This window comes from Pithys albifrons, chromosome 21, assembly GCF_047495875.1.
Source record: "Pithys albifrons albifrons isolate INPA30051 chromosome 21, PitAlb_v1, whole genome shotgun sequence".
Taxonomy (NCBI): domain Eukaryota; kingdom Metazoa; phylum Chordata; class Aves; order Passeriformes; family Thamnophilidae; genus Pithys; species Pithys albifrons.
This window is the reverse complement of record NC_092478.1, coordinates 7173767-7199083: the sequence shown is the minus strand read 5'-3', so window position 1 is coordinate 7199083 and position 25317 is coordinate 7173767. Positions and strand designations below refer to the sequence as shown.

General features: G+C 50.9%; 1 protein-coding gene across 2 annotated transcripts; it reads left to right on the top strand.

The window, feature by feature from the left end:
• Positions 1–765: 765 nt before the first annotated feature.
• Positions 766–24808, top strand: DHRS11 (dehydrogenase/reductase 11). 2 transcript variants are annotated; one of them, XM_071574886.1, is made up of 7 exons: positions 766–965; positions 12361–12570; positions 18421–18515; positions 18946–19075; positions 19669–19761; positions 20401–20466; positions 22120–24808. In XM_071574886.1, the coding sequence occupies exons 1-7, from the start codon at positions 834–836 to the stop codon at positions 22159–22161; spliced, it is 768 nt and encodes a 255-aa protein (XP_071430987.1). In that variant the 5' UTR covers positions 766–833; the 3' UTR covers positions 22162–24808. The 2 variants fall into 2 exon arrangements, with proteins under 2 accessions (XP_071430987.1, XP_071430989.1); XM_071574888.1 differs by lacking the exon at positions 766–965 and adding an exon at positions 6914–7350.
• The last annotated feature ends 509 nt before the right edge of the window (positions 24809–25317 follow it).

The following is a 25317-nucleotide window of genomic DNA, read 5'->3' as shown; positions in this document are numbered from 1 at the left end:
GACAGCTGGGCCCAAGGTCAGCACACTGGGGTGTGTGTGAGGGGTTTGGATTTGTGTGGAGGGTAAGGCAGCCTGTGTCTTTTTGGGAGCTCACTGCCCCGTTTTGAACAAAGAGAATCTTTAAATTCCAGCCTTTTTTTCTTTCATAAGTCAAATACCTGTACCTCTGACTTTTGCTTCAAGTAATGTTTCTTCACAAATTTTCTGGGAATTACTCACCCATCCCTGATCCTGATGACAGCACCTTCCCAGAGCTGCTCTGTCCTGACCTCTCCACAGCCGTTTTCTCCTTCCCCAATCCCCCACTCACCTGCCTCGGTGGTTTTTTGCAGAGTCCCTGCAGCGCTCACCCATCCCGGCACGCCCAGCTCCTCTTTTTGGGATGCGGGGTGTCGGAACGCGATGCCCTTTGAGACCTCCCCCAGATCTTTCCACGATAACTCTCCCTACGGAGACAGAATGAGAGAGGAAAAGCCCAACCCCACCCATTCCAGGCGGGCGTGACCGATCCCGTGTGCACCGCGCACCCTCGGGCTGAGCCCCCGCAACCTCGGCGCACGCAGCGGCGGTCCGTGTCCGTGGGGCGTGTCCAGAGGCGTGTCCCATGGTATGTCCACGGCCGTGTCCGTGGGGCGTGTCCATAGGCGTGTCCTATGGCATGTCCATGGGCGTGTTCATGGGCGTGTCCGTTCCCGAGGGGCGTGTCCATAGGCGTGTCCCATGGTATGTCCATGGGGCGTGTCCGTGCCCGTGGGGCGTGTCGCCGGCGCGGGCGGTGCATTGTGCGCTCCGGCGGGGCCGTGCCGGGGCCGTGCTGGGGCCGTGCCGGGGCCATGGAGCGCTGGACCGGCCGCGTCGCGCTGGTCACCGGCGCCTCCGTGGGCATCGGCGCGGCCGTGGCGCGGGCGCTGGTGCAGCACGGCATGAAGGTGGTGGGATGCGCCCGCAGCGTCGACAAGATCGAGGTACCGGCACCGGGGCGGGGGTGCCCCCGCTGGCGGGCGGGGCTCGGGGCCGCCTCCCCCCGAAGCCGCTGGCTGGGTCACCCCGGCGGTGACACGGCACTGGGGGATGCCGGAGCACTCCCGGCCGGCTCCTCCTCCGTCCATCCCCGCCTGCCCCCGGTGGCTCTGCGGTACCTCCGGGTGCGGGGGCACTGCCCGGCCGCTCCCCCCCGGCTGTTCCCGGCCCCCACGGGCCGGTGGGAGCGGCCCGAGCGGGCAGTGGGGTCAATTTTGGGGTTTTTTTTGAGCCACTTCTTACTGTGGTTAAAAATAGCACCTGCCCGGCCGGCCCCGGGGAACGAGAACAGGCTGCGGGGCTTTGGGGGCCCTTCTAGCCCCTCGGCTCTTTGGGACACAGGATATTTTTATGGCTTAATGATAAAGTAGGATAAAGCTCGTCCCTATGAGGAGCATATCTGGAGCCACATAAAAAACCTCATGGTGTTGGCTTGAAAATAAAGATGCTTAAAAGAAGCGTTTTCTGTTTTGTAGCTGGATGCATTTGTGGGCTCTGCCTTGCAATGGCATGAGGTAAAGCTTATTTGCTATTTAAGAAGTTTCCTCTGAGGTAGGAAATAAGTTAGTCAGCTTAAATATTGCCATCCTGGTTCTTGGGTGCCTATGGATGCAAAGGAGATCTGTACAACATCCAGGGTTTGTGTTTCCTTAGCCAAGGTGATAGGGATTCACTCTGACTGTGCCAAGAATAAATTGTCAAAAATTCCTGGAAACCAAGGCTGGGCATTTGTGGTGTTGCTGAGTGAGGTTCAGCAAAGAAATCCTTGGAAGAAACTGGACTTCCCCCCTTTTTCACTCTGTATCAGAGAGATGCCACTTGCAGAGAGGAGAAAATGCACCAACATGACTTATTGAACTGTCCTTTGGGGCTTGCTTCTAATTTTGGACTTCCCAGCGTTTTGATACTGTGGTTTGCAGGGCAAGCTGAGCTCTCCAAAGGCTTTCCCACGTGCAGCTGATGGTGTTTAACGTGCTCTTGGAGCCCCACGGTGCCTGGCAAAGGATGCTGGAAAGGATGTTGTTGTTTCCCGTTCCCCTCCAAAAAGGACAAAAAAGTTATTTCCAATATTGCTGCTTCCAGCAGGGCCTGTTCCTTGGATTTTGTTTTGGAATCTTTTCACTTGGTAAAGAAATCAGTGAAATTTGTGTTTTCCTTTGGGGCTGCAGAAGAGTTTCCTTCCTTTCTGAACATTTTCTGGCCAAAATACAGCATGGCTTTAAAAATGAGCATTCCTGTGAAGGCTTTGCCTTTCTATCTGAACCTGCCCCAGGTGCAGTCAGGTTTGGGTGGGTGATTTCTTGGGCTGCATGGGGTGCACATGTGCTGAGAGGAGCTGGCTGCTCACATCTCCCAAATCTCTGTCGTGTTTCAGAGACACGTGCTCGCAGGGCAGCTGATGTTTGTCCCTGTTTCCTCCCTCTTCCCGTCCTCCCAGGGACCCAAGTGTGTCTGCAGTGTGCTGTCAGTTGTTTTGGTGGGTGTCTGGACTGTGTCTTGCTCCCTTGCTATTCTGGGTTTATTTATTTTGAAGCATGTTTCCTTAATGAGGAAGAAAATCCCAGAAGCGCTGCCTGCTGGGGAGAGGGAAGGTGGTGGAGGGTGAGGTGACCCGGGGTCACTGCGGGAACAGGTCCATCACCTCGTCCTGGCTGCCAGGGCTGCTGTGCTGGCACAGATGGGGCTTTGTACCAACTCTGTGCTTCAAATGAGCACTGAGCTTTCCTCCAGGAGCCTCACCTTGAGGCTTTTCCTTTTAAAGAAGAAAGAGGAAGGTATTCAAGCTTGGGACTGTTGAGCTGTATGGAGGGTTGGGATTTTGGACGTGGCTCTAAGAAGGCACATGGAGGAGCAGGAGTTGGTGTTGGGTGTGGGATGACTGTGCTGTGGCTGGCACCCAGGGTGATGCCAGACCCTGTCCCTGGGGCTGCTGCAGGGCTTCTGCCCGTTGGAGGGGTGTTGATGCTCCATGCAGGAGGAAGGAGATGGGAAGGTCGGTGCCCTCAGCACCTTGTGAGCACGTTGTTACCTTGGTTAGTTATTGTATAACCAGGGCCATCCACAGCGTACACTCCTCCGTTCTCTCTGGCAGCTGCTTTCCCAAGTCACTGTTGGTCAGGAGCAGGAGGATGCCGTCCCTGCAGGAATCCTTGGTGGGGATTTGAGGGATGTTCTCATTTGGGGAGCATGGCTCAGGTGTCAGGGGCAGGATGAGGAAGCAGTGCTGGCATCTGGGGGTGGAATGTGGTGATGGAGGGACAAGGAGGGGGCTGTGGAGGATGAGCAGGGGACTGTGAAGGAGCTAAAGGGTTGGTGTTGCCAGAGCATCCTGACCACAGTTCATAGAATCACAGGATGGCTTGGGTTGGAAGGGACCTTAAAACTCATCCCATTCCATCCCCTGCCATGGGCAGGGACACCTTCCCTTATCCCAGGTTGCTCCAAGTCCCATCCAACCTGGCCTTGGACACTTCCAGGGATGGGGCAGCCACAGCTTCTCTGGGCAGCAAAGTTGCTGCAGGACAAATCTTGTTGTTGTATTAAAATGGAATGATTTGTTAAATACTATCATGGATGATGTTGAACATGATGATGTTCAGAGGAGCAAACCCAGAAAAATGCATTAAGGCAGCTTGAAATGGAAAGGGGGCAAACAGTAGGGCTTAAAAGCAGGAATGCAGTACTGCCTTTGCAGCACAAAAGCATCTGTTTTCATCAGTGTTCTGCACGAGTCACCAGTTCTAAGGTGAAGTGGCTGGAGCCCCTCTGTGTTGTGGTTTTATAACCTCCAGTAAACTGGTGACTGAAAGAGCAGGTTGTCTCGTGGGGATTTAGCTCGGGCAATAAACACTATGTCGAGATTTCTTAATCTCTTGGAAAATCAGATAAGGGCTTGAGGCAAGATAACAAAGGAATTGCAAAGTTGCGCCTTTGGCATTAAACCTCTGTCGAGACTCCAGTGCTCTTTATTTGACTTTTGAAATAAAAATGTTAATGGTTACAAAAATAGCAGAAGTATCTCTTTTCCTTCTAGTGGCTCCATTTGCCATGCTGTCCCTCCTTGCTCCCAAGCAGCCCCATGTTCCCCACTCACACAGCTTTTTCAAGTAGGGACTCCTAGTGTGGGTCATCCAGCGGTAACTTTAATAGTCGGACATCGAGGAATGAAATATAATTAAAATGACTTTATTTTACTTTTGCATGCCAGGAGGTAATTCAAGTTGAAGGCTTGTTTTAAATGTGAAGCCTGGAGGTACTAACAGCTGTCAAGGACTTTTTGGCGTGTGCTGGCTGAGTGTTTTCTGCTCTTCAGACACCGCCACGCGTTCCAAGTCAGGAGCTTTAATGAGGCAGCCAAGCATTTTTAGCAGCCTGTAAGACCAGACTTTGGGGGAAGCTGCTCCTCGGTAGCTGATCACCATCACAGGGACCCCGTGCTGGTCACTGGGGTCTCCAGTGTTCAGGGAGACTCGTTGGGAATTACAGCCACTCCATCCTGCAGACAAAAGGCAGAGGATCACTCTGATGGCTTCACTTCAAAGCTCTTCAACTTTCTTCCTCCTGATGTTTTTCAGAAAATTTGTATTTAGTGTCTGACTTTTTGGAGCAGCACAAAAAAGGGAAGAGTTTCCACATGCATGGGACAAAATGTGCCTCCTACCCCAGGCTGGCAACCCCTTCTCTGGTGTTTTATTCAGTATGATGTGTAAGTTTTCTTTTGCAGGGTCTTCCCTGGGGTGGGGGAAGATTTGGGAGGGTTTGTGGTAAAAGCAGGGTCTGGCTCAGTGCTGTGGTAAAAGCATTGAGGTACTCCATGTTATTTTTTAATTGGAGTGCAGGGAGGTACAAGACTGGGAGCTGTTTGCAAAGAGTTTGCAGTTGATGCTGGTATTCCACTTCTTAAAATTAATATTTATATTTGTAGAGAATGGCAGAAGTGCTGGCAGGAGCTCTCCCTCCAGCACCAGTGTCAGAGCTCCGGATCCATGGTGTGACCAGGGCTGTCACTGATGCGAGATGCTCCAGGTGGGACAGTCCCACCTGCTGCAGGTCAGGAAACACCTGATGGTGCCACAGTTGAAATCTCCCAGCAGCTCCTTCCTTCCTTGGATACCTTGCTGTAGTGTGGGCAGGGACATCATGGATGTCATGTTTGAAAAGAAACACCTTTTTTCTTTCTTTGTTGGAGTGTTCAGAGCGAGCTGGGCAGGAAGCAATAAATGTGTTTAAAATACAAGGTGTAACCAATTAATTCCAATGCATTTGTGACAGGTATTGATCAAAGGTAACATTTATAACCAGGGACGGCTTTGTCAAGGTTAGATCTTGCTCAGGAAACAGCCTTTGATAAGCTGAGCTATTGATTGCAGGTTCGAGCAGTCCAATCTCTGAAGAGGTCAGTGCTCTCTTCCCTAAGCACTGGGGCCGTGTGGGAGGAGGAAGAAGGAGCCAAGTCGTCCTCGTGGGATCTGAGCATCCTGAGCAGCCATTTGTGGGCTCTCCAGCCACTTCCACCCATCACTGCCCAGGCTAAAGGTGCAAGGGAGGCTCCTGACCCCTTGGATGCTCCAAGGAGGTTAATTAACAGCTAATTGTTTCTTAATATGTGAATGTGGATTTATTTACCTTCACTGCACATCCCTCCATACCCCAGGTGTCTGTCCCTGGGGTTGAGCTGTGGATGTCCCTGCAGTGCCAGGTGTCCCTCATGGGGTCTGTCTCTCTACCCCACAGGCAGGGATTGGCCTCATGGGTTGTCCCCAAAAACACCCCCCTTAAGGCAGGAGGAGCAGCTTCAGGCAGGGTAATCCCAAGGCATGGTCCCTGTGTAATGAGTGACCTTCAGAATCTCCTTGGCCTCTGGAAGGGCTTATTTTGTGTTTGCAAGGCCTTCCTCAGGGATGGTGGGTACTCAAGGCCTCTCAGGTGATTTTATTGCCACTTGTCCCTGAGCAGATCCTTTTCTGATAAACAGGAGAGATCCCATAATTGCTGTCCTGAGTGGTAGTTTTCCATGGTTTTCCTCAGCCTTGATGCTTGGGAGGCATGTGGGAAAAGGGCTGGTTTTTCACCAGGTTCAAACATCCCCTTTCTCCCCCAAAATGTGTTTTGAGAAGGTGTTTTTCAGCAGCCCCCTCTCCTCAGCTCCTCTGTTCCCCTGGGCTTGCAATAGAGCAGCAATATCGTGCTCACAGCCCTAAAAATAAATAACTGAGGCTTTCCTGGGATTTTGGAGATGGGATGGGGTGGAATGCCTGTTCTGCCTGTGCCTTGCTGAGTAACAAGGCAGATCCAGGAGCTGTCCCGTGCCTCGTTTTCCTCATGCAAAGCCTGGCAGCTGCCCTGGGAAGGTGGGAGGGTTGTGCAGGAGCAGCACTGGACATGGAGGGGCCTTCTGGCTGTGATTTGGTTCTATGGAGAGTATCCTGGAGCAGGGAGGTCTGAAAGGAGCTGGCAGGTGCTGGAGAGAAAATATGATGATGGTTTTCCTGAGACCTGTTAATAGCTTAAAGCTGTGCAGAAAGCAGTGACTGTGCTAAAGTCGAGCTGTAACCCTCATCCTGCCAGTGTCCATGTGGGGAGTGTTACTGGTGATTTCCTGGCTGACAATATCATTATTTGCCCTGGTCAGCCCGGGGTGGGTTTGTGCCCACCCTGGTTCTGTGAAATGGGAGCAGAGGACCTGTGGTTTTGCTCCTTCAGCCAGGCTTTTCTCCCCGTTAGGCTCAGGCAGATCAGCTGCCACTGTGCCCGGCTTAGCTGGGGATTAGGATGGCGTGGCTCGAGCGGCGTTGGCGTTGACGGGGATGTTTAATCACAGCCCTGCAGCTGGGTGGCCAGGGCAGGGCTAATCCTGCTGCCTCTGCCCCCAGCACCACAGTCAGGGCACGCAGGAGCCCTCCTGGCACCTGCCTGTGGGTCGTAAGTCTGGGGTGGATTAAAAATTCAGGACCTGCCATATGAATTTTGGTGCTGGGGCACTCAGAGGGGAAGGCTCACTCCCCTCCTGGTGTGCATTGATCTGCCCTTCGAGAGAGGATTCCTTGGGATTACATGGAGCTGATGGGACACAGTGATGCTCCTGCGAGGATGCCACTGGGCAGAGCAGGAAAACACCCGGCTCTGCCAGCTCTGGAGAAGGGCCAGGGCCACACTGAAGGGTGTTGAGAGGACAAGAGGCCGATCTTGTGTTCTGACGTCGGGGACCTGCTGTTCTGGTACTTCTGGTACAGCTCTGGGGGTGACAGCGACGGTCACGCCAAGATGAGGGCTCGGTCCAGCTCTGCTGCTGTGTGGATGTTCCTGGGACCCCCAGCTTGGAGCTCAGTGGTGGGTTGTCATCTGCTGCTGCTTTGTCAGGATGCTGGAGGTGGGAAGGGATGAGTCCCCCAGTGAGCTGGTAATGAGTCTGGGCTACCTCAGGAGCACTCCTGTGTCTTCCTCACCCTGTGAGGTGACGTACTCGATTGTAGGTGGTACTTAGTGTGAGTATGGGCTGGTTTCCTGATGTACCCCATTATAGATGATATTTAGGGTGGATATGAGGTGGTTTCCTGATATACTCCTTTATAGAGGTTAATTGGGGTGGGTATGGGCTGGTTTCCTGATATACTCAGTTACAGGTGTTATTCGGGGTGAATATGGGCTGGTCACACCTTAGATCTTCACACCTTAGATCTTCAGGGTCTCGCTGGTTTCCATGGACCTCTGATCCCACCTTAGATCTTCAGGGTCTCACTGGTTTCCATGGACCTCTGATCCCACCTTAGATCTTCAGGGTCTCACTGGTTTCCATGGACCTCTGATCACACCTTAGATCTTCAGGGTCTCACTGGTTTCCATGGACCTCTGATCACACCTTAGATCTTCAGGGTCTCACTGGTTTCCATGGACCTCTGATCACACCTTAGATCTTCACTCCATTGCTGGGCATCTCAGACCTTCCCCACTGCAAGATTAAGTGGAGTTTGGCTTGATTTAGTAAAAATAAACAATTTTTCCCTACTCCCTGAGCAGAGTGGAGGTGGGGATGACACACCAGGCATGTGCCGTGATCTGAGGGTGTCAGGCTGAGGCTCAGGCTCAGCTCTGCCCTCGGAGCTGCGTGTTTGGAGGTTGCCTTGGCAATCGGTTGGCGCAGTGGGCGCCGATCCAGGTGCTGGCGCTCGGACTGTTGGCCCCGCTGTGCGCAGGCACTGGGGAGTGTTGGAACCACTCTGGGCACTGCCAAGGGCTGCTGGAGCACCAGGGGTGGCTGCTCTGGCCTTAATCAGAGGGCTGTTTGAGGATGGAAGGGGAGCTGGGGCTGGGGAGCAGCCAGGCTGGTTCTAGGACAGTGGTACCTCAGAGCAAGGCAGAGAGATTGCTCTAATGAGCTGTCATCGGGCAGCGGCGTCTCCTCCTCCCCCACGCCAGCCTGTAGCAATGTGATCTGAGCAAGAAGGGAAAAAATAAAAGTGCCTTCAGCCTTGACGTAAGGAGAGGTTGTGTGAGTGCCTTAAGGTAGCTGGGACCTCCAGGGCAGCGTCAGCAGCGAGGTTTGGCTCGTGTGTGACTCTGGAAATTGAAAATTAAGTGAGCGAGGGAAAACAATAATCTTGGCTGTTTAACTACTGAGAAAGTGCAGGGAGCAGAGAGGGCTTGGAAAAGAGCAGTCTGGGAGGACAGTTAGCAGCTCTGGGAATAAGTACCTGCTCAACTGGACCCCATTGGGGCTGGCTGCAGTACCTGGATGAGATATGTAATATTTAAGCTTGGATCACATGTGGACCAAAAGCCCCAGGTACCCACAGCTCTAGGAGGGGGCTCAGTGGGATTTTCTCCATTTTACAGTGGGCACACAGCTCTGCATCTTGCCCATGGTCACAAAGCACTGTGGAAATAAACCCCAGTCTAGTGCTTTATTCATTGTACATCTCTCCCTCTACTATGCTGTTGTGCTGTTATTAAATCTTAATTAAAAGGAGCTTCAAACTTGCCAATCAGTGAAATGAAAGGGTTTGTAAGCCCCCAGTTTTTTTTCACAGCTGTGAGCTCTTCATTAGGATTTTTCTCCTTTATTTCCTATGGATAGCAAAAGTAATTGGGTGACTACAGTGCTTTTCCAGTTGGTTTCTTGGTGCAGGTTCTGTATTTAAGCACAAGCTCGATCAGTAGGACCCAAGTACCTGTGATGAATGGCAGGTTAGATTAAAAATTACCTAATGGTTTCTCCTGGCTTTAATCTCTCTGAATTAAATGTGCCTGAAGTTAATGGAATGGTTTGCCAAATAAAGCCTGATGTGACTCGTGTCTTTTTTTCCCCTCCCCTTAAGAGTCCCTTTACATTTTTATATCAATTAGTTTTGTAAAACCATTTTACCAAGTCTGAATGTAAACTCAGAGCACTGTGCCTGTTCCAAGTGTCATATGCACAAAGAGCATTAACCCCTTCTGGGGAGAACTGATGGAGTCTTAACATATCAAAACTATCCCATAAATACAAATCGTCATTTCAGACTGGGCAGCACATCAGAATTGCAGGGGTGAGGGGTGGCATCCATGGCAATGGATGGCTCCAGGTTGTTTTATTATCTATTTCTATTATGTATTTCTTCTTCTTGATGTTGCATTATCCCAGCTTGTACCAGCAGCAGTAGAGCCTGGCTGTCCCTTTCCAAGCACCCATGGTGTGGTACAGACATGCTGGGAATGTTCAAGGCCAGGTTGGACAGGGCTGGTGGGAAGTGTCCTTGCCTATGGCAGGGGTTTGGAATTGGTCTTTAAGGTCCCTTCCCACCCCACCCATTCTGTGATTCTGTGCTTAGGTTTTATTTCAGATTTTCATCCACAGCTGCTGGGGTCTTGCTGGCCTTCTCTCTGTTGGTGTTGCTTTACATGGTCACTCTCAAATTGATAAAATCTGCAAAAACAGCTTCTTTTCTCCCTCCTTGTGCATGGTGTGCTCAAAGTAAAATGAGAATTAATTGAATGTCTCTGAAAAAAATACTGCAAGCTCTGTGACTCCGAGAGCTGCTTTTCATGAGTCTCTTGCAAACTTGCCCGCAGTTGATGTTTCTTTGAAGAGCCTGTGATGACTCTTTATCTGTAGATGGTTGAAGCACGTTCAGCTCCCCTGGATGTCAGTGGTGTTCAGCACTTCGTTTTCAAAGAGAATTTGTTAACACAAGTGTAGCTTGAGAGATGAAAGGATCCGTGTTGAGCCTCGTTTGAGGCAGCGAGACACCAGACAGGAAAAGAAGGATCTTGAGAGATACTTGATTTCCCTGGTCAGTGTTGGCAGAAGAGGCTTTCTCTGAGGGAGAAGGACCTTTCTCCTGGTGTATATGGATTGGGAAAACAGGCTGGGCAGCTCCAGCACCACAGCCAGCGCTGTCCAGAGCACACAGAGTTGCAGAGTGGGGCAGGTTGGAAGGGACCACAGTGGTCACCTGGTACAACCTCCCTGCTCAGGCAGGGCCATTCTAGAGCTCATGGCACCCCTTGTTTCATCTGTCCCTTCCCTTCATCTGTGCTGCAGCCTGTGGGCAGTGGAGTGGAGAGAGCCCACTTCATTAGCATTACAGTGGTTCTTCCCATAACCTCGGTGCCAGGGCAATGGCTGAGGGACCCTTTGCCCACTTTTCCCTCTGATCTTTCCAGGAACAAGGCCCCACCCCTGAAGTGGTTTAGCACCTTCCAGCAACCCTTCAGAGTGCTTTTAATTCTCTAACTGCTGCTTTTGCAGATTTTTCCCCAGCTGTTTTTTTTCAAACGTGTACTCTTGATCTTCGAAAGGAATATATTTTTCTACTATTATCAGCACAAAGTCAACAAGATTGCATGTACAGCAAAATGCAGCCATCCCCAGGAGGGCACAGAGAGGTAGGATTCAGTCCCAGGGGCACCTTTGTTTGGGCAGAGATACTGTCTAGCTCAGCCTGAGCAGAGCTCTCCAGGGATCCTGATGCTGCTGGGATGGATCGATCTCCAGCTGAACTCGACATGTCCATCCCCTTCTCGCTTGGTGCTGTGAGAGCAATAATAATCATTCTTGTGTTACTACAATGCTTCCCCTGATCTGCTAACCAGAGAGGAGAGCAGGGTCTGGACAACAGCTGTAGACCTGGGGTGGTTTTCGGCTTGTGGTCCATGAAAAAGTGTGAGTTGCTGGGAAAGACAAAGCAGAAAAGCTTAAAGTCACTGCTCAGGACCTTGGCCCAGCTCTGTGGTGGGCTCAGCTATTGGGAAACACTGAAAATCATTTCCCAAACAGAGCTGCTTCCCCCAGAGTAATTAAAATGAACGTGCTTGGGGCGTTTGGAGATCCTGGAGTGTCTGTCCCTGTCTGAAGCAGGCACTGCTCAGAGCCCGGAGCTGCTCCACAGCCACCTTCATGTGCAATCACTGTCTGGTGTCCTCTGCTTCCAGCCAGGAGATTCCTGTACAGAGCCTCACTCCGCTCCTCCTTTTTATGAAAGGCTGTGAATTGCAGTCCTTGGAATGCAGGGAGGAGCTGGGAGGAGTGGGAAAGCTGCCTGTGGCAGGAGCAGAGTTTTATTGCACCCGCTGAAATGTCACGTCGGTGCCACCGCCGTGGGCGACGGCGTTCGAGTGATTTGGTGGACGTTTGTAGCCAGAGTCCATCTCTCCGCAGGAGCCAGACATCATGTGGCCCTCGCTGGCGCTGGGAGCTGTCACTGTGGCTAATGTGACACATCAGAGATGAGATGCTGCTTCTCATTAGCATCAGGGGGTAAAGGGCATCCTCCGGAGGATGTGGCGTGGTGGCTGCGGCATGGTGAACACAGGCAGGCAAAAGCAGCTCTTGCCTTGCCTTTGCCTTGTATCACCCAGTCTGATAAAAGAGGGGATGTTTGGAGTCATTCTTGGGAATGGCTAATGAGGAATTGTCAGGCAGGTGATTGCCACGTCCTTTGTCTGTGCAGCAGCCTGGCAGACTTGCAGCCTGGTACCAGGGCAGGATTTATTTGTGTTTTGCCAGCACTGCTCACCTTGAGCTCCACTGCCTGGGGTGATGGATGAGCTCTGAGGGTGTCCTCAAGTTCCATAACATGAAGGCTGAAGCGCTCAGCCCCTGGTGGATATGGATATTTCCTTTTCCTTAATTAGCATTGCAGTGATTCTTCCCTAGTGCCTTTTAAGCCTGGCATGGTCTGTCAGCCCTGAGGTGTGTTTTTAAATAAATGGCTGGATAAGCTGCTCCAGGAGAGAGGAGGCTGATGGCTGTTCTGGACGAGCTGCTCCTCGAGAAGAGGAGTCTGATGGCTGTTCTGGCTGAGCTGCTCCACCAGCAGAGGAGGCTGATGGCTGTTTTCTCCCTTCCTTTCTCTTCCCTAGAAATTAGCAGCGGAGTGCCAGAGCGCCGGCTACCCGGGGACCCTCATCCCATACAAGTGTGATCTGTCCAACGAAGAGGAGATCCTGTCCATGTTCTCGGCCATCAAGACCCTGCACCAAGGGGTTGATGTTTGCATCAACAACGCAGGGCTGGCGCGCCCCGAGCCACTGCTCTCGGGGAAGACGGAGGGCTGGCGGACCATGATAGACGTGAGTAGTGCCACTGAGGGAGGGGCAACTGGGCCACATGTATGTTTGTTCTGGTTACCAACAGCATTGTCCCATCTACTCATTTTATGTGTGCAGAGCTGAGCATCTGCTTCCCAACCTGCGCTGGCGTGGCCTGGGTTTGCTGCTCGGGAAGTGGAAGGATATCCTGCCCTGCTGAGCCATGTGCCTTCACCCCAGAGTACAGAAATACCCAGTACCTTCAGTACCTTTTCCTTCAGCTCACTGGCTTTTTAAAGGATGATGAGCCTCACTTTTTTTCCTTCAATAAGACAGGAAATCAAATGCCAAATGCTGGCTTCTGTAGCTAATCCTGTTAGTTGTAGCAGTGAGTTGTAAAATGGGCAGATTCTTTTTGGTTTAAAAATGTGTAATGCTTTTTGTCTTTAAAGCTTAATTTTCTGCTTATAATCTGGTTAGAGCTGGATGTGAATGAGGCCATTTCATGTGCCAAAGTGGGAATTGTGCAAATGGTCCATCCCATTTACAAGCAGCACCTGCCCCTGAGTCTTTCTGTCCTGAGGTGCTGCTGTGCATCTTTTTGGGACTTTACCATTTTTGTCATTATGTGATGTCCCTTTTCTGCACATACCAGTGGCAGCCACAGCTGTGGGGCCCTGGGGCAGTTTATGTGTCCTTGCAATGGTCCTGCGTGCACTTCTGGCCAGTGAGGTGCTGAACCAGTTTTTCACAGAGGTGCTTTCCCCTCCTGTACCACCTCCTCTGGTGCCTGAAGGCTTTATTCTCATGGGAGCAGGAGTGGAACTCATGGCTCTGAGTAATCCTTGTGGCACCTCCAGCAGCTGGGAGAGCTTGTCCTAGTGAAGGGAAGGCCATGTCTGTCTGAAAAGTTGCTCAAAGCTGTAGGCTCAAGGCCATTCTGTCTGACATTGGAGCCAGCCGGGATCTGTTCATCCAACAGCAGTTTCAGGGGCTGTGCAAAGCAGAACAGAGAGGCACATTGAGGCCTCACACTCCTGCTGCCAGGGCAGGAGCTGCCATATCCTGGCTAATTAAGTTCTTGTTAGGATTTTGGCTGGACTGCTGGCTGCTGTGACTGCAGCCAAAGCAAGCTCAGCTTAGCTTTGTCTGCCCAGCCAGGCTTTTGTGGTCAGCCCAGCCTGGGTCACTGCACAGCCGCATCTCCCCGGCCCCTGTTGCCATGGAGCCTTTAAAGAAAATTAAGTGAAGTGTAGCTGAGTCTGAGCTGGAGTTTAGAAGGGCACTGCCTGGTGCTGTCTCACTGCCAGCCTGGGGGCTGCCTATGCCATGTGAGCTCCTTGTCCTGGTTGCTGTGACTGTGTGGTACTTGGATGTCTCTGTGGGTGCTGTGTGTCCCCCCGTGCTCCTTTGTCTTTGTTCTTCTCACCTTTTGTTCTTTGTCAGGTGGCCAGGCTGGGGGGACATGTGGCTTTTCCCAGCTGAAGGCCCATCCCCTTTCTGTGCTCCTTTCCCTGGCTGCTCAGGTGGGAAGTGCTCCTTTTATCCCACCTTCTACCTCTCTTAGGGAGGGAGATTTTGGAATAGGGATTGTTCTGTACAAGACTGTTCAGTGTTGGTGTTTGTAGTGGCTCAAAGTTTGGGAGCCTGGGGGATGCCCCTTCTTGTGGGTGCTGCTTGGGAGTGGTGGATGGGTTGTGAGGAGAGGCCCCTGTTTTGTGGCTGCAACCTCCCTGCTTGCAAATCTCTCTCTCCTGGCTGTGCAGGCACTGGTGTGGCAGCAATTTGGGAAGGGATGTGCAGTGACAGTGGGGTTTGGGAAGGGATGTGCAGTGACAGTGGGGTTTGGGAAGGGATGTGCAGTGACAGTGGGGTTTGGGGAGGGATGTGCAGTGACAGTGGGGTTTGGGGAGGGATGTGCAGTGACAGTGGGGTTTGGGAAGGGATGTGCAGTGACAGTGGGGTTTGGGGAGGGATGTGCAGTGACAGTGGGGTTTGGGGAGGGATGTGCAGTGACAGTGGGGTTTGGGGAGGGATGTGCAGTGACAGTGGGGTTTGGGGAGGGATGTGCAGTGACAGTGGGGTTTGGGGTGGGATGGTCAGTGGGTTTGGGGAGGGATGGTCAGTGGGTTTGGGGTGGGATGTGCAGTGGGTTTGGGGAGGGATATGCAGTGGGTTTGGGGTGGGATGTGCAGTGGGTTTGGGGAGGGATATGCAGTGGGTTTGGGGTGGGATGTGCAGTGGGTTTGGGGTGGGATGTGCAGTGGCAGTGTGGTTTGGGGATCGATGGTCAGTGGGGTTTGGGGAGGGATGGTCAGAGGGTTTGGGGAGGGATGTGCAGTGACAGCTCTCCCTGCTGTGCAATGCCAGCCCCAGGGAAGCTCTTACCAGCCCATTCCTCTCAGAGGGTTAGGGTGAGGGAAGGCTGCCAGCACCTTTCACGGGCCACTGGGCTTTGCAGAGCTCTGTGGGAGCAGGGAGGCGTCTTCCAAAGGTTCCTTGGAGAAAGGTGCTAGAGAGCAGCATGGTTTGAGATGCTGTTGGAGAGTTTCCAGTGTACTTCTGGGCTACAAGATGGAAAAAGTTTCTAAACAGCCATCGATCTATTGAGTTAGGAGGCATTAGGACCTTAAAGGCATTTTTTTTCATTTTGGTAAATTGATTTTTGTTTCCATGCATTTTTTATGAACTTTGAGGCTCTGTCTCTTTCCAGACTCCCCTCTCAGTATCCCTCTTCTTGCTATACACCTAACAGTCAAAGTCATATTATAATTTGCTTATTCCTTTTCCTTTGTAATGTTCCAATTCCTTATTTCCCCTAGTATTTATTCCCAAGGGAGAACTGTTTATCCCCAGGCTGCAAGAATCTGATGTTAGGAATTGAGAATGCTTTGCTCTACAGCAGCACAAAGCCCAGAATTGCCAGCCAGGAATTCAGTGTGGGAGCAGGAGAGAACGTGTCACCTCAGGCAGGTCTGAGCCCATCGTCTCTTGGTTCACATCTTCCCCCATTTTCTCACTTATTTGTGAGCTTGTGCTTGACATGGGGCTGGAGCAAAGTCCTCCAGCCATCCCTGATCTGCACAGCAGGAGCTGGGGTTGGGTGCTGTGCACACACTGACTCCAGGCTTGGGATTTCAACAGCTCCTTCACATTCTACCTACTGACCTTTACAGCCAGGAACTCGAGCTGAACTTTCCATTTGCACTGTCAGGGCACAGAGCACTGCAGCACATCCTCTCGCTCCTCTAGGCTCTAAATGGGTTTGATTCTTCTTGGCATTATTCATTGACCAGCCAGGCTCTGTTCTTCTGGCTTTTATAAACCATCTGTGCAGAGAGATGTTTTCTGTAACCTGTGTTTCCATATGTGCTTTGGAGCTGAAATATTCACTTTGATGCCTGAGAAAAGGCTGATTCTGGGAAGTGGAATGCTCAGCACTTCTAGGAATGAGGTCTTTTATGTTCTTATAACCTGGCAATTGGAACTCATTAATTACTAGAAAATGTGGTGTTGTTAATTGCTACAAAATGAGCACATGGGGCAGTCCCAGCCCTGCTGTCTGTGCAGCTGTGTTGGCCATCCTTGCTAAGGCACTTTTGAATCTTTCCTTCTTAAATTTTCCTTCTTAAAATAGGAAGGAGGCAGGAAAATGTCTTGTGTGGATGTTGGTAACAGCCCTAAGAATTGCTCATTTTTCAGGTGTCTTTTTAGTTTCCTGAGTGCTTGTTCCATGTTTGGAAACGAGATTTCAGCCCAAAATCCAGTGGGAAAGGCAGGGAGGCAATCCCAGCTCAGCTGCTTTGCAGCCAGTTGTTTTGTTGTACCGTGGTGTTCTATCATAGGCACTCTGGACTTTCCCTTTGGCTGTTGATGAGTGTCCTGCTTTGCCAGTAGCTGTCAGAGTGTTGTAACTCTGCCCACGCCAGGAATCGCTGCTCGGTGAGTCATGGTGGGTCCGGCTTTGGGCTGATGTTACCCTCTAGTGGCCTGTGGAGATGGAATCGGGGAGCCACTGCACCAAAAACGTGGTGCCTGGCAGGGTCCTGGGGCAGGGAGTGGAGCAGGGATGTTGCTTGTCACAGAGGGGTTTTACACCAGCAGTTGCCCAGATCCACGTCCAAAGGGATTGGCTCCTCACTGGTTCGTATGTGGGGCTGGAGTGGGTTCCTCCCCATTCCCTGACCCTCTTACTGTGAAATCCCAAAGCCTGCACATGGCCTGCCTGCTCTGGGCTTTGCCCCAGTGCCAAGGGGCCCCTTCTGCTGCCATGTCTGCCCATCTTCTTCCTTACACAGCCCTGGTGAACTCCCTGCCCCCGGGTTAATTTGTCTCTGCAGTTCCAGGTGTGGTGGCTGAGGTGTCTGGCAGTGACTGTGCTTGAGCAAAGTGCACTTGGATGAGGGTGATAACTCTCCTGGTGTTGCCTGGGTACTCCCACGAACAGATAAACACGCTCTTTATGTGTGGCCAGGACAAAACCCACTGGCATGGCCTCTTGTAATGAATAGGAAATAAAGACCGAGACAAAAGCAGTGACCGGACGGCTGACCCCGCTCCTCTTTGTGTGCTGCTCAGTAATTGCATCTCTCCCCCCCATCCCTTTCTGCCTCTCACTTGCTGGTTTCCAAACCAGTGTTCCTCTCCTGCCTGTCCTTTTGTTCTAGCAAGTCTTGGTTACTCTGCCCCATTCTTGTTTATAAATTTCCCAGCAATGATCTCCAGCCCTCTCCCATTATCTGTCCCTTGCTGTCTCCATGGCCTTGTTCCTGCTGCTCCACCCATTTATAGTTGTACCTGCCCTCTGATTCATCAGAACTCGAGTTCTTCTTGGATGTTTCATTCACAGCAGTGTGTTTTGACCTGTCTGGCAAAGTTGGCAAAGTGACACACCATCAGGTAGGACCTGCCAGGGTGTCCTGCCTTGGGATGGTCACATCCTTTCTAGAGGCCTTCAGCAAACACTTTCTGCCACTCTTCCATATCTAAACCACTATGAACTTGAGCACTCAGCCCTGCTGCTGAGATTCTTGCTCATCAGTCTTGCATGTACCTCTGGGCCCTTTGTATTCCAGCTGGAAGAATTTCCTTATCTGTGTCTTCCTGGGAGCTTTGACTGTGTTTTATGGTCAGGGAATGCTCAAGGCAGCTGTGCATCAATGGTGGCACGTTATGGAGGAGATGTGACTGATTTAACTGAGCCACAGTGTGCTGGGAACTGCTGGGCCAGAGAACAAGAGCCTGGAAAGCCCTGGATCCTGTGCTGAAGGACTGGATAAATTGCCATGGCCTGTCTTCCTTGGCTTACCCAGCTAGGGCTGAGGAAGGTGCCAGCAGTGTGACAGATTGGTGGCTTTAACATCCGCAGGGTGACTTGCCCACTCTGGCTTTCCCTGTGGCACAATGTGATCTTTGGCTTTGTTTGTGCCTGGCGCTCTGACAGCCAAGATCTGGGGATTTCCTCATTAACTAACTGACCTAATTACCTGCTGGTAGTGCCCTGCCAGCTGCCCAAACACCCGTGTGCTCAGTGCTGGACAGAACAACCGGCTTTATCTCCTGGACAGGGCTGGCTGTGGGGAGGGGGATTTGCTCTCCCTTAATTTGGCCTCCACCCTCACATTTACCCCTGAAATGATCAAGTCCATTTATTTCTGGCAGAGGCTGGAGCTGTCTCCCAAAGCAGGGTATCTGTGCCCCCCTGCCCCCTGTACTGCAGCCCCAGCTCAGGTGTGGGGTGTGCACACTGCATCTCTCTTGGTGTTCCTGGTGGGAATTGTCATGAGAGAGGGACTGGAACCTGCTCACCTGGCCTCAGGCATGCAGGGGCATGACAAGAGGTGCCAGGCAGGGCTGCTGGGCTCAATTTCTTCTTGTTTTCTCACTCCTCAGGTCAATGTGATGGCTGTAAGCATCTGCACCCGAGAGGCCTACCAGTCCATGAAAGAGAGAAACATTGATGATGGGCATATAATTAACATTAACAGGTAAGTACAGCGGGGTGTGGGACCTGCCATGGGGGCTTCCTCCTCTTCCCTGCATCATAGAGAGGATTTAAGCACTGAAGCTTCAACCTTGGGGTGGGCTGATGGTGCCCAAGGAGGTGTTTTCCAACCATTGGATGGCTGATTTTTCAAACTGCTCTTTTAATCTTTGCTGGTCTAAAGCAAGAAAGACCAAAGCAGGGAGAAAAGGATAATGTCAACCCCTTCAAGACTGAAACTTCTTGATCAACTCCAGAAATCAGCCATGCTGGGAGGAGCCTGCTATGTTCCCCATGGGAGGGGAATTCCTCATGTGGCCACCATGTCACCCTTTCTTTGTGTCCATGGCAGTGGTTTGAGTGTCCCGTTGGTTCCTCTCAGGACTCTGCTTTCCTCCCACCTCCCAGCACTTTGCTTTCTGCTCTGTCCTCAGCATGAATGGCCACAGTGTTGTGCCCCAGTCCGTGGTGCATTTCTACAGTGCCACCAAGTACGCGGTGACAGCGCTGACGGAGGGGCTGCGGCAGGAGCTGCGCGAGGCCAAGACTCACATCCGAGCCACAGTGAGTGCTCTGGGCACGTCCTGGGGGACCTCAGGAAACCCTCTGTTCTCCCTTTGCAAAGAGGCAAGGGAATGCAAGAGCTGTGCTCAGCACACTGGGAATGTTCAAGAAGTGCCGTGGCCAACTGTCCCTGGCCACCTCTCCTTCCCAGGCAGAGAGTTTGGGGCACAAAAGGCATGGCAGGAGTGAGCTGTGTCCGGGAAGGCATTTTTTTGGGTGCACAAAGGGGTCAGCTGAAGTTTTTTGGGTACTTGTTGTGGAGTGATGGGGGGCCATGTCAACAGAGGGAGGCAGTCAGGCTGGGCTTTTGCTCTCAGTCAGAGCTTTTCCATGTTTTTCTTTGCTTCTCTGTCCCTCTGGGGTGTGAAGAGGGAAACACCACACACCCCCAGAGGTACCTTCCACAGCAATCATTAAGGCAAAGTCTGCTCACTTCAACTATTCCCCTAAAAAATGAGTAGGAAAGGAGAATAACAGAAAAAGGGATGGATTTTTTTCGCTTTTTCAGTGCTAAAAAGTTTTCTCTCATGTTTTTATTCTTTTACTGAAGGGGAATCACAAATCCTATTAGGATGTGCTCTGCTTTTTTCTAGTGTATATCTCCAGGACTGGTGGAAACAGGATTTGCTTTTAAACTCCATGATAATGACCCTGAGAGAGCTGCTGCAACCTATGAGAGCATTCGGGTAGGACTTGGAGAAGTGGACACAGAGGGAAGTGGCTCTGATTGTAGTTGAACAGTCTCTCTCCTGACAAATGGTTCCACAGAGTGCCCAGTTCTTTCCAGGATGCCCTCAGCACTCCCAAAGTTTCAGCCCTCAACCCTCAGATTTTGCACTGGTGTTTACACACTGTGTAGGTTTTCATTTGGGTTCAGTTTCCAACTCCTTGTATTTTTCCTTTTATTTTGACATTTCTGTAAATAAGTATCAGTCAGCTTTGACATTTTGCAGGCCATGACTTCTTATTGCAGAGAAGATGTAACAAACATTCCTGCACAAGGAGAAATGGGAGAGCATGTTGTCTTGCAGGTGGCACAGGATTTCTTGTGCTTCTCTGGGAATTTTTGATAAGGATGGCAATACCTGACCTGGCAGAATTACCATGCCAGTAGTAAAATTATTCACAGCAATTGAAGAATTATCAGCACCAGACACATCCTTTGTTAAATTTTGAATGGATTATTTTTCCCTGCTTGCTTGCATCTTTTTGACATGCCCCAGTGACTCTGTCGAAAGTCATTATTGATGGTCAGGAGATGGGTGATCTTGTGGTTAACTTTCTGTGGTGCCCTTTGACTGAGAATCCCTTTCCTGTCTTTCCAGTGTCTCAAAGCTGAAGATATGGCTAATGCTGTCATATATGTCCTCAGTGCCCCCCCTCATGTACAGGTAGGCTGGGGCTGGGCTGGAGGAATGGCTGAGGGTGGAGGGGGTGAGGGCTGCTCTGACATGTGCTGATCAGCCAATGTAGCAGCTCTGAGCTTAGTGAGCCTGGCTGGGGATTAGTGGGGATCACGTTTGTTTACACTTCCCTTATGGCAGTTCTGGGACTGCGGTGCTCAGGGGGTGTGTGGGATTGCAGTGCTCAGGGGGTGGGATTGCAGTGCTCAGGGAGTGGGATTGCAGTGCTCAGGGAGTGGGATTGCAGTGCTCAGGGACTGGGATTGCAGTGCTCAGGGACTGGGATTGCAGTGCTCAGGGACTGGGATTGCAGTGCTCAGGGTGGGACTGCAGTGCTCAGAGGGTGGGATTGCAGGGATCAGGGTGTGTGTGGGATTGCAGTGCTCAGGAGGTGTGTGGGATTGCAGTGCTCAGGGTGTGTGTGGGATTGCAGTGCTCAGGGACTGGGATTGCAGTGCTCAGGGTGTGTGTGGGATTGCAGTGCTCAGGGGGTGGGATTGCAGTGCTCAGGGGGTGTGTGGGATTGCAGTGCTCAGGGTGGGACTGCAGTGCTCAGGGGGTGGGACTGCAGTGCTCAGGGGGTGTGTGGGACTGCAGTGCTCAGGGGGTGTGTGGGATTGCAGTGCTCAGGGGGTGTGTGGGATTGCAGTGCTCAGGGGGTGTGTGGGATTGCAGTGCTCAGGGGGTGGGATTGCAGTGCTCAGGGGGTGTGTGGGATTGCAGTGCTCAGGGGGTGGGTGGGATTGCAGTGCTCAGGCTGGTCACAGCCCTCCAATCCAGCAAAGGCTGAGCTGATTGGGTTTTTCCGCAGAGGGTGGTGGGCACTGAACAGGCTTCGCAGGGCAGTGGGCACAGTCCCAGATCTGCCAGAGCTCAAGGAGCATTTGTACAATGCTCTGAGGGACAGGGTGGGATTGTTGGAGGTGTCTCTGCAGGGCTGGACGTTGGATTGCATGATCCTTGTGGGTCCCTTCCAGCTCAGGACATCCTGTGACTCTGTGACTGCAGAGGACTGTGCAAGGCAGAGGGAACGTGGGGGATATGGGCACATTCTACCCATGGTGCCAGCTGAGATTTGCTGGCTCAGGTTCTGCCAGTTGCCAGATGATGTGTTGTGTCTGATCCTGCTGAGTGCTGAGCACCTCCCTGAGGGTGTGTGATGCTTGTGCTGCCTGAGGGACTTCCCTCCTGTGGAACAAGAAATAGGTGACCATCTTTGAGCTGAAGCCAGGAGAAGGCAGGAGCAGTGTCAGTGCTTACTACGTGCAACATGACAGTCCTGTTGTGAAAGCAGACTTTGATCCTGAGAGGTTTAACAGCCCCTTGTGTGAACTCTGCTCCTTGGAGCGAGATGTGGCTGTCTTGACACTGGATCCGTGGGGATAACTGGCTTTCTTGTCCTGAAGAGATAAAAGCCCAGCCTGTGGCTGCTGGAGCAGAGCTGCTGCTTGGCCTTCTGGGCAGGACCTTACAAACTCAAACCAGGACAGTTTGTGACCAGTAATTTTGCCCCTTTTCTGTGCGTGTTTGAGCTTTTATCCCTTCTGCTAAAGGCAGAGCAGGCACATTGACCTGTGTTACTTTCTGTCCTGTGCAGCATTTCAAAGGGGCTTCAGTCAACCCTTGTGTTGCCTCTTGCAGATCGGAGATATCCAGATGAGGCCCACGGAGCAGATCTCGTAGCAGGTGCAGGGACCTCGAGCAGCACATCCACTCCCCTCCGGACCCTCTGGCTCCCGGGGTGTCGCCGGCTGGCTGGCAACGTTTTAATCAAGTACCAAGGATCATGTTTGAAGAATTGTTTTTCTCTCCCTCTCTCTGAGCTGGTGCTGGTGCTGAGCTGGTTGGAAAACAAACAAACAAAACTCGTAGTGGGTTTCTTTCTCCCCCACTCCTTTGTGAAACTGCTTAAGAGTAAAATGTATTTGAAAATAATGCAGGGAAGTGGTTTGTGGAAGATTGTTGTCTCCAGGCTGGTTTATTCTTCCTTTTGCTTTCTTTTCAAGGTTTGTTTGATCTTAGTTGCTGATGCTGCGTCTGGACCCAGGTGAAGTGGCACAAGAGGTTTGCCAGCTTCAGTGTGCTTAGGGTTTGAGATTTTCTATGGATGTCATACATAAATCCATCTAATGCTTGGGTTTATTTTCATCAGGTTGATTACTGATGGTGATGATGCATGTGGTATTTTCTATTTCTTTTGTATTCCACTGCCCTAAACCCAGCATACAACCTCCCCCATCCCTCCTTTCCCTTTCACATGGATCACACCTGCCAAGTTTGAGGAAGTATAAATGTGTGTGCTTGATATTTCTCTTTTTTTCTAGGTAGGTAAATAGTTGGAGGAAAAATACCTGCACTTTTGCAGGTTAGAATGATAATCTCAGTGGCATAGTTACAGTAAGAGTGAGTTGTTTGGTATTTTTAATAAAAAATAAACGTGTGCTGTCTTGTGATCACCTCTACCCTTGGTATCATCTCCCAGCACTCTCGATGTTCTGTATGTGGTATTTGCATGCATTGACACTTTTCTGGAAACGTGGATCAGACTTAGAAAGATGTCTGGTGCTGTTGAAATGCTGGTGCTGAGGAGCTGGAACTGTTGGGAGTTTGTTTATATGGAGAGATACAAACTCGGAGAGAGAGAGAGTGAAATGAACCATGTGAAGGTGTCTGAAATGAGAAGAGATTTGTAGGGTGTTTGCCTACAAAGCAGCAGGTGGAAGGGCTGGGTCAGATCTCGTGTTAGTGCTACTCTGGTGCAGCCCCAGTGTTCTGTTCTGGGTTTACTCTGCTTGAGGGAGAGGAGAATGGGCCTCAAGGCAGAGCTGGAGGCCACTGGAGTTGTCTTGAGCCTCTTTGCAGTGTGGTCTCTGTGTGTCCAACTTGCTGCAGAGCTGTGGAGCTGTTGGACATGTTGCCTTAAGATTTCAGATCCCCTCCTGCTGGACTCTGTGCAGTGTTTCTGGAGGCAAGCATTGGTTACGTGGAGCTGGGATGGTCGGTTGGAGCAGAGGACTGAGAGCCTGAGGAATTCAGGTTGGATGGTTTGGCTTACACCAGAAGAGCTCTGGGAGTTCATCTGTGTTACCCCACCACAGGGAGACCAGAATTGGGCCTCTATGACCTGAGTTCCACTCCCTGTACAGCCTTGGGCAAGTCACTTTTACCTCTCTGCCTCAGTTTCCCCATCTGTAAAATGGGGATAATAATACTTACCTACCTCACAGGGGTGTTGTGAGGACTCACAAGCTTTTGTAAAGCACTTTGACCACAAGAAGCGCTATGTAAGTGCTGAGTGTTGATATGAAGTATTATTATTGATGAAAACTTGTGATACCTTGTGCCAAAAGGGAGCAACTGTAGAAGGATACAAGGAGAAAACTGGCAAAATGTTCCTTCATAATGGCAAAATAAAGGCAATTTGCCCCTTTTTTTTGCTGTTTATCAACACATGCCCGTGGGGTCTTGTGCCCATTCCTCATCTGTCACCACTTTCTACTGACAAGTGCACAGAGCCTTGTCTCTGGGTTTGGCTTTTTAATTTACTGTGAGTGAAATTCTTGCATGACTTTAATGCCCTGCCCTCCTCCAGCTTGTTGAGGTCGTGGCTTTGTGTGGATTCTCTGCTCAGAGCAAACCCAGCAGGTGCTCTGTGCAGTGCGTGCCATCTTTTTAAGAGAAAGGAGTTAAACTGGGAGTTAGAGGCCAAAAAAAAAAAATTTGAGAAATTAGGAACTTCTGAGCAGCAAAAAAAACCGAGCAGAGATGTGATAAAACGTTGCATTGGTGGCAGCAACGATGAGCAAAGTTCAGCAGATGTTGAAATGAGTGGCTGAAGAGGTACCTAACTTATCTCTCTGCTCTGTATAAGGAGGATTTGGAGAGAATTGCTTAAGGTTGCAGAACCTTGAAAAAGGGCCAGTTTGGGTAGTTGCTCCCTGCAAACACAACCTGGCTGCCCTGCAGCCCTGGAAGTTGTGGGTTTTTTGGTTTTGGGTTCCCCCCCCAAGAACATTTGTAACATTTGCAAGTCTATAAAGTAACCTCGAAAATGTGTCCAGTATATTTTTCCATTTCAGAAGTGTTTCTAGGGGGTAATTCTTGCTGCCTGTAACCCTCCCACATGAAGCACAGCCCTTGGAGGGGTTTGGTGCAGGATGTTTGGCCTCATGGAACCTGGTTGGTGGCACCTGGAGCCACCTTCCTGGGATGAGATGGGACACGACTCTGAGACATTTGAAACTCCCAAACAGGAGGATCAACTGTGTAATTTATCAGTAGGTTTCTAATTGTGAACTGTAAAATAAATAAAAAAGAGAGGCACACTGTGGCTCATTGCGTTTTGTCGTTTTTATGTTGAAACATGACAGCCTTTTTACTGTTCCCACCTAAACCTTTGTTTTGTGAAGAATTCAAACAGAAACATTTTGGGTCTTTATGAGGAAAAAAGTGTAATTGCTTTCTAGAGCAGAACAGCATCCAGTGGTCTCATGGATAACCTGCAGAGCTTGGACTCACCTGTCCGTGTTCAAATGGAGCTGAACTCCCCAGGTGGGCTGGGTTTGGCTGAACTCTGCAAGGAATGAGCCCGGGATCAGGAATGGGGAAAACCCAGAATGGATCAGGGCTGGAATATGGAATGGGGGGGAAATCTCGGACTGGATTAAAACTGGAATATGGAGTAGGGGGAAACCTGCACTAGATTAGGGCCAGAATACAGAATGGGAGAAAACATAGACTGGATTAGAGCTGGACTATGGAATGGAATAAAATATGGACTGGATTACAACTGGAGTATGGAATGGGATAAAATACTGACTGGATTAGAGCTGGAATATG

Excerpts from the sequence above, each read along its gene's own strand:
- DHRS11 (XM_071574886.1), top strand. The coding sequence starts at position 834 with ATGGAGCGCTGGACCGGCCGCGTCGCGCTGGTCACCGGCGCCTCCGTG. Across the intron at positions 966-12,360 it reads GCAGCGTCGACAAGATCGAG|AAATTAGCAGCGGAGTGCCA; the intron begins GTACCGGCACCG and ends TCTCTTCCCTAG. Across the intron at positions 18,516-18,945 it reads CATATAATTAACATTAACAG|CATGAATGGCCACAGTGTTG; the intron begins GTAAGTACAGCG and ends CTCTGTCCTCAG.